The sequence below is a fragment of the Panthera leo genome, chromosome A2 (genome assembly GCF_018350215.1).
Source record: "Panthera leo isolate Ple1 chromosome A2, P.leo_Ple1_pat1.1, whole genome shotgun sequence".
NCBI classification, from domain to species: Eukaryota; Metazoa; Chordata; class Mammalia; order Carnivora; family Felidae; genus Panthera; species Panthera leo.
The window spans coordinates 125,617,220-125,633,455 of NC_056680.1; the positions used below are offsets into that span (position 1 = coordinate 125,617,220).

General features: G+C 44.5%; 1 protein-coding gene across 3 annotated transcripts in view; it reads right to left on the reverse strand.

The window, feature by feature from the left end:
* The window catches only part of AOAH (acyloxyacyl hydrolase), a 168,451-nt gene that overhangs the window by 96,723 nt on the left and 55,492 nt on the right, over positions 1 to 16,236 (reverse strand). For all 3 annotated transcript variants that reach the window (XM_042922170.1, XM_042922186.1, XM_042922177.1), the window contains exons 6-8: positions 12,963 to 13,022; positions 7,736 to 7,806; positions 960 to 1,020 (exon numbers count right to left, since the gene is read on the reverse strand). In XM_042922170.1, coding sequence (XP_042778104.1) covers positions 960 to 1,020; positions 7,736 to 7,806; positions 12,963 to 13,022 — 192 coding nt within the window. The remainder of the gene's footprint in view (positions 1 to 959; positions 1,021 to 7,735; positions 7,807 to 12,962; positions 13,023 to 16,236) is intronic.

Consider the following 16,236-nt stretch of genomic DNA (forward strand, 5'->3'; position numbering starts at 1 on the left):
AATTTTTAATTTGCATGCAGTCTAGGAACACTAGAGATTACTAAGAAAATGAAGATTAATATGCTAAGTCATGCTGTGTGAGGTGACCAGGGCTAATACCAGGTAGTGTGTGTGTGAGTGGGTGTGGATGTGCTGTTGGGTGTGTGCCATACATGAGAGCATGGGAGTGTAAGTGTGTGAATGTGTATGTATGTGGGCATGTGTGTACTCACAGGTGCGGTTATGTGGATGCATGCTGTACACACGTGTATATATGAACATGCATGTGTTCGTGTGTGTGTGTCCACTTCCACAAACAGCAGGAACGTCCAACTCTCTGAACTTTATTAATCACCAATCTTCTTAGCCTCCAAAGCAATTTTTTTTTATTTGGTCAAATGATGAATTGTTTTACTGGACAATTTCAAAATCTCTAACAAAACTGGCTAATTGTGTGGATTTATTATGTGATTGACCTGCCTTGATCCTTGATTTGAAAGAATCAAGAGTCATGATAATGTCAAACAATGTTTTTGTTTCCCCCATTCCCAGGTAGCATATCTGAGAATCCCACCAACTTTGGGGAGTTACATCTGTTTCTTGCCTGTTTGCTTTCACAGCGAACATCCTGATATCCAATGTGCTCTAAGTCAAACATGTACACACTCATAAACACACACACGCACGCTCTAAAAGTAGGCTTAAGAATTTCCCAAATAATTCTCAACACCTTTCAAAATAACTGAAACACCCAGCTGGGAATGGCTTCAGGAGACAAAAAACAGCCTCAGCCTAAGACCCACTCTGATGGTTCATGTATTATTAAGATGACAAAAAAGTGCATAAAAATCATAAAATAGTGCATTATCAAATAATTAATACATTCAAATTGAATTCAGTCTTGTCTTATTAAAGGAAAGATATTTGTAGAAAGCAGTACAATATTTAATGAACATCTGGTTACTCTTAACAATACTTACTGGAAAAACACTGTATTTGTCTGAATCTACATCTTTGAATGGCACAGAATTTTTTATAGCTCTAGAAAAAAGAAAACAAAACAGCTGGTGAGCTAAGAAAAAAAAGAAACTGTGTTTGTGAAAACAAACAGAGACATTTCAGATATGGCTATGTTGAGTATGTGTGATAGAAGTCCATTCTAAAAATAAAATTAAGTGCCTCCATGATATGGAAGAGTGCCCGCCAAAGTTTGCCAATCTCTGTTCTCCACCTAATTAGAACTATTTTCTCTCTGATATTAATTTGGCCCATATGGGGAAATGAAACAATTGAATCAACATTTTGGAGAACATGGGATATTGAGGTTGAGATGCCCAGAAAAGAAGGAGACTGCATTTTTGGTCCAATGAGCTCAGCGCCACGGATTGAATTTGTGCCATTTTACACATTCTGTGATGGAAGTCTTTTCTTAAAATTCTACTCTTTTAAACCACTAACTCTAAGAATCTTGAGGCGCTTTAGCTGGCAACGTTCACTCCCATTCATGAGCCCGGAAAACCAAAGACTCTGATGTGATTGATGACCAAGCAAATTCATGCTAAAGCCACAGACGCCTCCCCCAAGTGAGGCTCTCCCCCTGCGTCTTCCCTACCAAACTTGTCCCAGCTTCTGCAGGGCAAACACTGCTTTCCCTCTCTTATGGGGTAGCAGGGTAGTGCCATCATATGGCCGGCTGAGGCTATTTTTAGAGCCTAGAATGTAGAGAGCAACATGATCCTTTACAGGATTTGTTAAATGGTCTTTTGAATCAGCAGTTGTGAGAGCCTCAAGGCAAATGGATTCAGCAAGAGCCAGCACGGAGACTAATTGGTATCACAGAGCCTGTCTTATTAACTCTGGGATGGTGGTCCCACCAGAAGTCTAGGTGGTAGGCCTCTCTCGGTACTTTTTCCCCATGTACATATTTCCCCCATGTACCTCTTGGACAGCTATCGTAGTCTTTAGATGAGAAAAGAAGGACACACACACACACACACACACAGGGTATAGACCCAAACAGTCATATTTTCAGTCTGGGAAAGATGTTAGGTGAAAGGTCACAGTTAGTCTGCCACCCTTTTGCCATCCTGAGGATGAGAGTTTGAGGAAACAACGAGTTGCCTCTAGAATTAGAAAACGAATTCATTAAATTAAACTTCATCTGCTTATTTTAAAGGCTCAAAGTAACTAACCAAAACCATACTTTCTAATTTTTTTAATGTTTTTATTTTATTTTTGAGAGAAAGAGACAGAGTCCGAGTAGGGGAGGGGCAGAGAGAGAGGGAGACACAGAATCCAAAGCAGGCTCCAGGCTCTGAGCTGTCAGCACAGAGCCTGACACGGGGCTTGAACTCAGGGACCATGTGACTTGAGCTGAAGTCAGACGTTTAACTGACTGAGTCACCCAGGTGCCCCTCAAAACCATACATTCTAGACACAAGGGGGTTGATTGGTCATTCAAAGTAGCATAAACTGCAATTTATATAAACTCCACAATCTCTTATTCATAGTCTCCAATCCAAACAGCTATGAAACAGTTTTTTTTTTTAACTTTGCAGAAAATTCATTGGTGGAAAACTTGATCTGAACTGATAGAAGGCAATTCATAGGCTTTACCCTACTTAGTGTGAATATTTATACATTTCACTGCTGAAATACAAATGTGTTTTCTCAGAAGGTACTGAGAGTGTTAGGTGACGTAAGGTATATGCACCATATGTCACTTTTCTTAAAATCCGGAAAATTCTGAATTTCCGATCACATCCGGCTCCAAAGTTTTAGACAAGACATTGTTTAACGCTAACATTACCTGTGCAAAACTGTATCTAAATTTGATACTTCATATATCCTTACAGGTGTCTAGTTGTATGCTGGAACATTCATTCATTCATTCATTCATTCATTCATTCATTCATTCATCCCACAGGCATTTTTGGAGTCTCTGCTGTGCACCAGACATGATACTAGATGTTAGGGGAGAATATATTTCCAGAAGAGCTTAATGATGGGTAGGAGTAAACAATGCATCAATAGATAACTACAGTATGATGGAGAAAATGCTATAAAGTGTTGTGCACCAAAAGGGAAAACACTTCTAATACTATACAAGGGAGGAAGTGATCTTAAGTTGAGATTTAAAGGATGAGAAAGCATTTTCAAAGCATGTAATTGGGTGAAGAATGTTCTAGCAGAGATGTAGTAGAACATAGCAGAGTTCCAGAAGAAAAGTCATAGGAAGCCTCTTAACATAGTTCTGGGTTCTGAAATTAGACTCTCTGGGTTTGAATCCCAGGTCTGCTCTCTACTTGCTATATAACCTTAGACAGATTCATTTCATCTTTTGTACCTGTGTTTTTTCATTTGTAAAATGGGGCCAGTATCCGTGTCTGCTTCCTAGAGCTGTGGTAAAGACCAAGGGAGTTGGTCCATGTGAAGCGTGAAGATCCATGCCAAGGATGTGGTAAGCACTCACAAAACATGAGCTCTTTTTGTTATTTTGTGCAGTGGTAACAGTTATTCCAAGGATAGTTTCTAGGGCTGGGCAAACAGGAGTCAGGCATCTGCTCTTATGACATTTTAGTTTCTGGAGCCATCTCAAATCCAATCCATGGACCCTCTTCAGGCTTTCAGATTTCCAGGGACACAATATTCTACTCAATGGTCTTGTTGGCTGGAGCAGCTAATCACCCACTCGGGGACGAATGTAAAATACATTTCCAATAGAGCCATTGCTCATTACTGCCAGTTGTTGAGCTAGCAGGCTTGATCCAGTGAGCAACTGTAATTGCAGGTGAATATTATTCATTACATAATAGAATAGCTATTCAAGTTCAAACTCCCTAAAAGCATTTCATGAAACTGGGGCATGACAACAAAAGCAAACTAGGGAGAAAAAAAGTTTCCACGTGTAGCTGCCTCACAACTGAGTCCCAGGCAGCACTCCAGGGCTGGGAATGGGTCTGTTTCATATGCATGTGGCTGCATTACACGCATCCCTGCAAGATGAAATGAGAGCAGAGAAAACCAGGAAAGAATACACCATGGCTCACCTTGGTTGTGGGGATGGGGACTGACATGGTTGGAAGGAGTAGGTCATGGGGAAGAAGGAACAAGTAAAAAAGGCAAGGAAAATAATGATGAACTACAGGGAATTAACATAGGATAGGATAGTCTGTCCATGTTTACGTGAAATTATCCATATGCAGATTAATGCATATGGAAATTAAATACAAAGAAGAGATTATTAAGAGGAGACTCTCTTGACTTGCCATTGTTATGATAAAAAATAGTATGTAGGCACTGTCAGTGCTGACCAGAACAAAACAAAACGAAAACAACAAAAAACTTGATTGTCCCCATGGTAGGTAGTAGTCTGGTATCTTACACAATAAAATAGTGTCTTTTTTTTTTTTAATTTTTTTTTAACATTTTATTTATTTTTGAGACAGGGAGAGACAGAGCATGAACAGGGGAGGGTCAGAGAGAGAGGGAGACACAGACTGAAACAGGCTCCAGGCTCTGAGCTGTCAGCACAGAGCCCGACGTGGGGCTCGAACTCACGGACCGCGAGATCATGACCTGAGCCGAAGTCGGACGCTTAACCGACTGAGCCACCCAGGCGCCCCTAAAATAGTGTCTTTTCTTGACTTATGCCCTACTAATTGCAAAGCACTGTGGTAAGTACAAGGATAAAAGTTTTGCTGAGAATGGTGTCCCTGATCTCCAGGAGCTGTGGGTATGTGGGAACCTGATGGGAAGCTGCAGTACCAGAGCTTGATGCAGGAGCAGGCACCAGTGAGCTCAGGGTACTAAGGGCGAGCCCAACGTCTAGTAGCAGAGCTGGAGAACTTCCCACGGTGGAGATACCTCACTGTATTTGGCAGGCTTTAGACCAAACAGGATGCGGGCGGGAGAGGCACAGAACAGGAAGGCATTCCTACAGGAAGGGAGTCTATCAAAGGATTATCTAATAGAAGACACGTAGGTCTTGTCTCTACCACCTGCTCACTGTGCTTAGTGGGTCAGACACTCAGTGTGCTAGAACCTACTTGCTCATCTAAAAGTAGGGCTAAGAGTCAAGGGACAGACAATTGGGTGGCTCTGAGAATGGCCTTTGCAATCAGGCTGCCGATTCAAATGTCAGATTTATTTATTACTAGCTCCATGACCTTGGGAAAAAGACTTTACCTCTTTAGATAGGGAAAAATAATGCCATCTGCCTTGTAAAGTTGCATTGACAAGAGTTCCTGGTGCACAGACCTTACTGTCCAGTTATCCAACTTTCAGTTATTGTTATTACTGAGCCACAGGTTGTTTTGAAGAATAAATGAGGCTGCATTTAAATGTGCTTTGTAAACCATAAAGCACTGAATAAATTGTGTTCTGGTGCAAATTATATTCAAAGCACAATGATTTTTAGAAAGAAAATACACCCTGCTTTTGCTTTTTCATAAAAGAAAAATTTCCCTTTTAAATTGGGCCAGGAAAATCCCTGGCCACAGATGCTCTTGAATTCAATTTTTCAAAGGTGGTTCAATTGAAGAGTTGTCACTTTGGGTCCTGCTGGCCCACGTTTGACATAGAAAATGCAATGATGCCTTCAGCAAGAAGGGGACAGGTGTCTCAATTCAGCAAGATCTAGGCATGATGAAATGACTGGGGACCTGGGGAGCTGGCTGCATCTCAGCCTTCCAGCATTTTCTTTCATGTCTTCTATTTCCCCTCCACTGCCCACGTCCTGGTGCTGTGTCCACCCCTATTCATGAAAAGTCATGTTGATACTGTTTCTGGGACCCAGGCCAGCATTTTGCACAGCTGGCTTGCAGGAGCTCATGTGGGCAGATGAACCAGGAAAAGTTTTTCAACTCTTGGATCTCCAAGAAGCTTTGAATATAGGTCAGAAGATAGTTTTGTCCTCTCCTGGGGAACTTTCACAGCAGAGGGAAGATGTTTAGTGGATTTAGCTGCCATGAAACTCATGAGATGAAGGATGGAGAAATGTAGGAAAAGTGCCTCTTATTACAGGTTGAATGTTCACAGAGTCATGTTGAAATTCTAACCCTGGGTCACTGTGAATGTGACCTTTGTTTGGAAATAGGGTCTTTGTAGATATTATGAGTTAAGATGACACCATTAGGCTGGACCCTGATCCAATACAACTGCTGTTCTTATAAAAGGAAAAGGTGGACAAACAGGGGAGATGGCCATGTAGGCTGGAGGCAGAGATTGAGTGTTGCATCTGCAAGCGAAGGAACACCAAGGATTGCCGGCTCCACCGGAAGCTAAGAGACAAACTGGGGCACCTGGAGGGTTCAGTCCATTAAGCATCCGACTTTGGCTCAGGTCATGATCTCACCATTTCGTAAGTTTGAGCCCCATGATGGTCTCTGTGCTGACAGCTCAGCCTGCTTCAGATTCTGTGTCTTCTTCTCTCTCTGCTCCTCCCCCACTCACACTCTGTCTCTCTCTCAAGAATAAATAAACATTTAAAAAGTTACCAAAAAAAGAAGCTAAGAGGCAAGGAAGGATTTGACCCAGTATCTCGGAGGCAACCTCAGAGGGAGCAGAGTCTCAGAGTAGTCCCGCCAGCACCTTGCTTTCAGACTTCCAGCCTCGAGAACTGAGAGAGGATACATTTCTGTTGTTCTGAGCCGTCCAGTTTTGTAGGTATATTATTACAGCTATGCTAAGAAACTACTGTAGCCTCTCAGTCCAGATGTGCAGCCCAATTCATCTCCAAGCCCTCACAAGGAGAGCCAGTCAGGACCAGATACACCTGGCTGCTGAGAGAAGCTATCTCTTTAAGACTCAGTGTCCTTCACTGTGAAATGGAATAATAACAATCTCTACTTCGTGGAATTGCGAGGACTGGATACGGAAATGTTTGCAGGCTCCATGTCCAGCACCTAGAGCAACGTCCGTGTACTATGTGACCCTCTTAGCACACCGTTCCATCTTTTAAAGTTCTGGACAGTGATTCCTATGACACCCAGCACAACCTCAGACTCAGAGTAGAGCTGGGGTATGGGATTTTAAACGGAGACAGGAGGTCGTGGGAATTCGGGACAGTGTTTTGTTGTTGTTGTTGTTTAAATGTTTATTTTTGAGAGAGAGAGCATAAGCGGGGGAAGAGCAGAGGGAGAGGGGACAGAAGACGCGAAACGGGCTCTGTGCTGACAGCAGTGAGACCGACATGGGGCTTGAACCCACAGACCGTGAAATCATGACCTGAGGCGAAGTCGGATGTTCAACCTACTGAGCTACCTAGATGCCCCAGGGACAGTGTCTTTGTATTTGCAACCCTGTTCATACACATCTGAGTCAGAGTCTTTAGGTAATAGGTTGCACCCTGTGATAAAATGGTCCCTTTGTAGCCTCATGAGTGCCTTGCACAAAAGATGTTGAGTCCCTTCCATGACGAGTTGCTAGCCTTGACTGTGTCTTACACAGCAAGGAGGGGCTGTCCCCACATGCAGCACGGGTGTGCACCAGGCTGCCCAGAAGTTTCACGGGTCCCAGCCCAGGATAGAAGTCAGGCCTTAAGGTTCAAAGATAACTACTATGCAGTGTATTTCCGAAATGATTTGTTCAGAGCTCATTTGTCCTTTAGTCTCTGTACAAGTCATGAGCAACAAACACTTTCCCCTTCAGGAAGACACTTTTAACATCTGGCGATCATTTCAGTCACTGGAAAACAGAGACAACCAAAGATGCCATCTCATGCCAATACTTGGGGAGATAGAAATAGTATACATACAATTTAATCTTCTGACAGATCTTGGCCAAAAACGGGAGGGAACAAATATCAGCACTGCTTCTGGAATATTTCTGGAGAGAAAAAAAAGATGACAAAAAAGTTGCTTAGTTCAAGGAATAGCCCCACAACTTGTAAAGGCCCTTCTTCTCCCGCCGGCCCTATAGTCTGGATTTCTGGACCCTCTTTCCTTCAGAAACTGGGCCATTGTATTTAACTTAATTTACTTCTTGTTCCTGTGCCCACACTCCATATTCACTCCGTCTCTGTGCCTTTGTTCTTGCTGGGGGCTCAGCCTGAAGGCTCCCCCTTCCTCACACAGCCAGCCACTCCTACCTTCACGTATTCTCCACTTCTTCCCTAGAGGATCTGGCCCCTCGTGGTCCATCCCACTTGGGCAACAACATTCCTCTCCCTCCTTGTACTCAAGGCTTTGGGAAAGGGTTGAAACAAAGAACATTTTCAAATAGAATAAGCCCAGCCTATTAGGAGAGAAAATAAAGACTAATGGGGAGACATGCCTTGGGGAGAAGGAAGAAGGAAGTCCCCTTTCCTTGGGGCAGGGGTGGTGGGCAGGAAGTGGGGGCAGGTGAGGTGTGGAGATGAAATTCCTCAAGCTTCATGAGCAAGGGATTTCAGACAGCAGTTTCCAGAACTCTCTAGCTGTGGGACAAATTAAAAGCCCTGGCTTTTTACTGGGTGGTACTCTTACAGTGATTGTGGTTTCCATGATGTTTTCCTCAGATGAAAGAAAAAGACAACACGGTAGAAAAGTTAGAAAGTAGCATTTATCAGTGAAGGAGGAGAGATCGTTGATTTTGCCAGCCTACAGAGTCCTTCAGGTGGCTATGAGTTGTATCAGTGGTGTTGGTGATATATTAACCCTGGCAGAGGAGAACAAGGCAACCTCCTTTTCACATTATAAATGAAGTTTTTAAGTATCTTTGTGAAGTTTGCCTAACTTTCTAGGATGAGAGAAACAATCCTGATTGGTGCCTCCATCCATATGCACGACACGGAGACAGAAGAGGCTGTCCTTGTCCTCACTGCAGTCACCGTCTAGTGGGGTGGAGGGGTGAGTATCTCAGCTCTTAGCATGCTTTGTGAGGTTCGCAGGGGTCTAGGCATTAACGTGGCTATCTAGGAACCCAGAGGAGGAGGCAGGAGATGAGCCAGAAGTCAAGTAGGAAGGTAGATGTTCTAGGCTTTGTGACCTCAAGTCTGGGCCACAGACTTGCCACAGGTGCAATGTGTGAGCCCCACCCTGATCCAATTAAGGAATTGGAAAGCCTGGGGTGGTTCCCTGGAACCAGTGTTTGCATAGCTTGCACAAGGTCATTCTGGTGCTCGCTGAAGTTTGCGAACCACTGCTCTAGCTCCTGGCTGATGCAAATGTGATCACCAACCAGGAGCACTGACCTTGTCTGGGAGCTTTGGGAAATGCAGGGTCTCAGGCCCCACAGCAGAGTCCACATTTCACCATGGTCCCAGGTTACTGGAGCCATCACCAAAGCAGGGGAAGCGTGGCTGCTGGCACAGGGAGCCCCCCACGCGACGCCATGGGAGTATCATCATGCTGGGTGTGGCACCTCGGGGGGCGGCCGAATGTTTCACCCTGGCTGGCGTGTAGGGAGCCACGAGGACATGGTGAACCATGGAGGGAAGGAGACATTAGGACAAGTCTAGGATGCTGCACTGTGTGTTATCCTGTGGGGAATTCCTGAAGACATTAAGCAGAGAGATCACATTTGCATTTTAGAAAGATAACTCTGGGGGTGAGAGGGTGTCCTGGAGAAGGTGAGCTGGGGCAGATGGACCTGTTGGCAGATAAACACCCTGAGGCCTGATCCTGGGGTTTCTAATCTCAACACTACTGCTATTTTGGGCTGAGCAATTCTTTGTTGTGGGGCTGTCCTGTGCCTTGTGGGATGTTTAGCAGTATATCCGGGGTCTAGCCACTAATGCAAGCAGCCCCAAAAGGTCCCCAGATGTTGCCAGATGTTCTCAGGGGAGGGGTGGGGAGGACAAAGTTGCCACTGGTTGGGAACCATGGTTGTAAAGATGAAAGGAGAGGGTGGTTGTGAAAAGGAGGGGTGTTTAGAAGGTTGAGTCCAGAGACCCGGCTGTAGACAGACTGTCAGACAAAAGCCAACATAAAGTTATACTGAAACATCGGTGGCAGTTTGGAAATACAGACACATTCAGAGTTCAAAGTCAGGTTGCATTTGAATGTTCGAGCTACATCTTTTAATATTTACTTGAATCTGAAGGCCTTGGTCTAATTAACCTAATGACAAGGTAGATTTTAACACAGATGTAACCAATTCATCAAAAAAAATTATATGGACAGTCTTATAATTATTGCACAAGAGGTAAAATAGAATAAAATGTTATAATTGCACAGCTGTTCACTGTCAGAATTCAACCTGAAGGCTGCAGCTGTCTTTGACATTCATTGGGCAGAAACTCAGTCTAGGATGTGGACAATAGATCATGGGGCTTGCCCAGGGATGTCTCCCACCCCCAACCCCACCCCGAACTCCTCCCATTGAGAGAGAGGTTTTAATAACCCAGTCCTTTCAGTCCACGATATGGGAAAGACTAACCTCTTCTAATTTACTTGCAAAGAGGAATGAGACAGACACAGAGGGACGTTACTTCTGCAACCCTCCCTTGTAGTGTGCCAGCCCCTTCCTTTCAATTTGAACTTTGCTAGACAGAGGCAAAATGTAGGCTGTGATTGATTCAGCAATGGTTTTAAAATATTGCATCCGGCTGCACGTAATCCCATTTAAGTGAAAGTCTCAATCTGGGCTGTCCCTGGGCACAGGGGTCATGTAGCATCTTCACTTAGCAATCTATTTAAACTGGTTTCTGCTTGTATCTTGAGCTTTTCCACACACCAGGGTGTTAAATGAGTACAGAACAATACACAGGGGTTGAATAAAGAAAAAATGTGGTGACTGGGGTACAGAAAGCCAAAGGGGAGAGAAGAACTATTCTTGCATACACAGCCAAACTGAAGTTGAATTTCTGCATGGTGAAGTACTTTGCAGCCCTTGCCATGTATTATTTTGCTTGGGTTTAATTGCACTGGGGAGGATGATTCTATTAAGTTGGTAGGTTTTCGATCAGGGATGTCATGTACAGCTGCACAGGTCGTGCACTGCACAGTTTTAATATCTACATAGCCTGTGATGTGAATGGTGCTTCCTGAAATTTAGTACTGAGGAGGTCTGGTTGAGAGCTACTGGCATAGTGGAGAAGGTAGGAACTCAGAAGTAGCAAGATATGGATTTAAATGATGGGTTTCTCACTTACTAGCTATATGGAATGAGTGAATTACTTAACATATCTGGTCTTTACTCCTCTCATCTGTAAAATGGGGTTGATAACAAAAATATTATTGATTGTGAATGAATTTTTGTGAGAATTAAATAAATTGATTCCATAACTCAGGTACTCTAAGCCCTTAGATGCTCAGTTTTCTGCCAGCCTCACTGAGATGCAGATGTTTTCTGGAACATCCCCTTCAACAATATTTAACCTCCCCCCAGTCTAACAGACTGTGCTGAAATGACATGCAACCTACTGTGTGCTGCTTTCTGCATCCTAGCTGGGTCTGCAGGTATGTCAGCCATCACAGTGGAATTAATTGCAGCCAATATCATCTGAGCAGTAATTCAGAGACACTTATTTGCATTTTCTGATTCCTTTTTCCTTGATCGCTTAAATCCAGAGGGTAAATACATTGGAAGAGGTTTTTGAGGAGTTTCGTATTGTTGTTGGGTGAAAAAAAAAAAAAAAAAACAACTTTTTTTCTTGGCTTTTCACAAGGAATTACTGGAATCCTGCTCCATGGATTTATGCTTGCAACTCTGATGACAGAAATGAAAAATTGTAAAATCCTAATTAGCCTTTGAGCTAATGCCAAGGCAGTTTTTGCTAGCGAAGTTAACAACGCTGGGAGAGTAAGTTTCTAGAGGCATGTTGAGAAGAAGGAAAGAAGAACCGTATTGTTCTCTAGTTTTGTTCTGAATGTGGTCAAGGGTTGCATGTGGTGTTTCAATTTCTTGTTCAATGGCTTAAGCAGATTAGCTAAACTGGCTGCTGTTAGCCTTTAATTACTCACTGAATTAAATAATGATTGGCAACACAGACATTGTGATTGATTAATTGATTGTGTAGAAATGCCCGAATAGTGCCATTCACCACGTCTCAGCCTTACATCAAAACCCATCTGCCCCCCATGAGCAGGGTTGCCAGATAAAATATTGCACTGAACATACTTACACTAAAAATTATTCACTGTTTATCTGAAATTCAAATTTAACTGAGCATCCCCTATTTTTATTTGCTAGATCTGGCAAGGCGAGCTGTAAGGGCTTTTCCTCCTCCTTATTTCTGTGTTGTCAAATCAATACCACCTGAGATGTATCCCATCAGGGTGAGTGGCGAGCAAGGTGATGAGGCAGAAGCCAAGGACGAGGGCCGTGCCTTCTCATCTCTGATGAATGCTTCCTTATTGCCGGGACCTTCAGCCTCGAGGGAAACCTAGTTCTTTAAAGGTTTTCTTTTCTGCTTCCTTTTCGCTTTGGGGCTGATTTGCATTCAGGGCCTAAGTCCCATACTTGGCTCCATGATAAATGATTTAAACTAAACATGGTATCGATTGAGTGCTTGGTAAGTTCCAGGCGTGCCACACATCAGCTCTGTTGGTCCTCACACCTATGCTTTGAGAAAGGAACGCTGCTGCTGTCTCTATCTTGCTGACAGGAAAACCGAGGCTCAGCTCAAGGGCAAGTATTTAGGAAGTGGAGGGGCAGGAGGATACAGCCTCCTCCAAAATGGTCTACTGGAGAGCAGCACTCCTCAACTGTGAGTCCCAGAGGACTTTTGGCAAATGCAGGAGACAGTTTTGGTTGTCATGACTGGGGAAGGGCGTCATGGCTGCTGGCATCTAGTGGGTGGGGGGCAGGGATGCTGCTGTGATGTGCAGGACGGTGCCCACAACAAAGGTGTAACTAGCCCCAATGTCCGTAGTGCCCAGAATGAGAAACACTACTGCGGAAAAAGGGGGAGGGGCTCACCTTCCTACCTCAACCTCACTGCAACAATGGTGGAAGCAGGCTTGGATCTGGAGTAGCCTCTGGTCTTTGGGGCACGCGAGCAGGGGTGGGGGAAGACCGATGCGTCAAGGAGAACAGAGGCACTGTCCTCAGTTGCTTACCAGAGCTGGGGACTTCTTGACAATCTGTCTCGCCTTCTCTAGTGTAAATTTCCATGCCTCCTACAAAAACAAAGTTAGACAACATTACTGCTTGTGTCTCATCTTTCCTTTCCATGTCTTTTCCAAAGTTAGGATCTTTAAAGTCTGTAAGTTTGCAGTGAAGAGATTATTCCGTAGATTTGTGATAAAATAATTCACAAGAAGGCAATTTCATGCTAATAACCATCTTTATTAAGGGATTTGCTCTGTGCCAGATGCCGTGCTAAGTACTTTGCAAACACGGTCTTATTTAATTTCACAACAGCTCTGAGAGAGATGACCTTTTTATAGATGAGGAAATTGAGAAGCAGAAAAGCTAAGAAACTGGCTGATGATCGCAGCGCCAGTGTCTGGAGAGACGTAGTCTGAACCTCTGCCTGCCGAGCTACGCTGATGTCTCTAAGTAACCGATCCTTGGGTCCCGAAGCGTCACGGCAGGAGGTGGCCAACGGTGAACCTGCTGGTGCAAGGTAACACCCCCGTCTCTCGTTCACCTCCTCTTCCAGTTCAACATCCCCATTTTTCACCATTTCTAGAGCATCCAAGTGCATCTTCTTAGTTTACATTGCAAGTATAAAGAGTTTGCTAACTGTGACCAGTAACAATTGTTATAGAATTCCATTTTTGTAGACTTGTGGGCAGTTTGGGGGACAAGTAGCCCTGGGGGTGAGGGGTGGGGGGGGGTCTTTGCTCCCAGCACTGCTTCCCAGAGCTTTCGTGCTCCCAACACGTCCTGACCCTGCCACAGTCTTCCTCGTGCTGCTTTCTGTGAGACCTGAGCATGGGTGATGGTTTGCACATCTGGGTTCAAACCCCGGCTCTGCTGTTTATTAGTTGAGCAAGTTATACTCTGAGCCCTTCGGTATCCACAGAGGTCCTTCACATGTAAGAAAGCCCTCTTGTTATCATCTGCAACATGGGAATTGATATCCACCTACCTCATAAGGGTGCTGTGAGGATGATGGGACATCATTTATGTAAAGCCCTAGGCCAGAGCCTTCCCCAGTAATCCCCACTCAATAATTGATAAGTTGGTTAGGAAACTTTGGTCTCTCAAACCCTAGATTTCCCCTTCCTAATCGATAAGGAAGCTGGATTAGGGAAGAGTGTCATGGTTCTTACTGCAGGAAACTGAGGACATTGTCCCTGCATTTAAGCAGAAAGAATAGGTACCAGGAGCACCTGGGTGGCTCAGTCAGTTGAGCATCTGACACTTGGTTTCATCTCAGGTTACGATCTCACAGTTTGTGAGTTCAAGCCCCACGATGGGCTCTGTGCTGACAGCACAAAGCCTAATTGGATTCTCTCCCCGCCCCCCACTCTCTCTCTGTCCCTACCCCCTCTCAAAATAAATAAATAGCCATTTAAAAAGAAAAAGAAAAAACAGGTACTGGAATGGGACCTTGGAGGTGGCTACCAGCAGGAGAGGCCTCTTGGGAGATGTGACCATTGTTGCTAATGCATGTTCAGGACTTGTGTCCCTGCTTGACTCTGTTGTGGATTCTTCCCTCCTGGGAGACACCTTCTTCCATTACAGAGCTCCGTAGTATTCTGAAGACCTCAGCCATGCTGGGTGAACGTGGGCAGAGGAATGAACGCTCAGTGTGAACTTGGGTTGGAATGGATTTTCCAGCAGGTGCTTCAGGAAGGAAGGTAGCAAAGCCAGCCACAGCACAGCCTCTCCGGGCTGGCTCTGAAACCCTCGCCCTGGCTTCTGCCCCAAATCACACTCCTCCAGCTCAAGTTCAAAGGATGGCAAACCATGGCTCTTGTGTCAGAGGCAGCAGGACCGCTGACATCTAAGAGCGCATGTTAGCTACTTGAGAAAGGAGGCTGCTCTCCAGGTCAGTCTGGTCACCAGGACGCTCTCGTACAATGTATGATTCTTAAAACATTGAAACGCTAACGTGTCGGTTGGTGAACAATTGTGCCCCTGAGCCCTTGAGTGTCCCCACCACAGGTCTGGTCGTTCAGCCTCTCCCTAGGACTCCCTAGACTTCCTTAGGATCAGTTCACAAAGGGTCAAAGTTGTGGTACAGCCTTATTGGCACCTGCAGACTGGGCTCCATCACCACACCCAGCGTCCACTCTGATCGGCTGACAACAGGGACAAAACAGACCAATGAAATCCTCACTTTAAAAACATAGATGCATGAATGCAATTTTGGCTTTTTCTGGAAATTCTGACAAATCCTGGAAACTCTCTGGAAAGTCAGCATCTCGGGCAGAGATCTAAGCATCTCGGACACTAGATCTAAGTGCAAGTTTCTGTTGTGGTGCCCTTTCTTGGCTGCTCTCGTTAGCCTAAAAGTCATTCTCTGCGTTACTGAAACATGCTGTTGGTGCCCCTCTGCCTTAATTACATGCCCTCTGCTTCTCTGCCTTGGAAATACCTCTTTTGTTCTAAAGCCCAGCTCAAGCCTAATACAGTCCTTGCTACATGCTAGGTGCTCAACACATATAGAAATAAAAAGTGAAAGAAAATAGTTATGATATTATGTTAACCCAGGAAAACAGGCTACTAGATTTTACATGCACAGAAGAAAAGTCTTGCAAAGAAATTTGCCATCATACTTGTGAGTGACAACTTTTTCCTTTTGGTTCTTTCTTGTGTTTTCTAAATTTTCAATAATGAGCACAAATTCAGCAATAAATGCTTTGTAAAGAAGAACTCAATATATGTTGCCCTGTTTCTTACTGAAACAAAACAAAAACATGCTTCCAGCATAGAGATGCAGTGAGGACCCTGGAGATCTGGTGGTGAAGAGACATTCCTGCTCTCCCAGAGTTGCCAGTCTGGCGAGGAGACAGACCAGGAATGAGCATTGCGAGTGCAAGGGGCCAGAGAGATGGCCTTGGCAGAGTCTTCATAGGACAAGCTGCTTGGATCCCCTTCAGAGACGTAATCTGAGTTTCATCCAGCTCAGTTCTCTGAGGGGATCAATGTGTAGTGAGGGACAAAGACAAGCAATCCAAACAAACAAACAAAAAGCCAAGTGGCAAGTGTTTCACCAAATGCCTTCTGACCCCCTAGTGCTGTGAGTGACGATACTTCTGGGGTTGCCCCTGGGAGCCCGAGGGCAGGTTCATCTAGACTGGCTCAACCAGAGCACCACTTTCTTCCACAGTTCAGGTGCATAAATGCCAACATAGAAAAGAGAATCTAGATACCAGGCCTGATCTTTTTCCTCCAGAAGAAAATGGATGTAAGGATTCAAAGACATTTGGAAAAGCT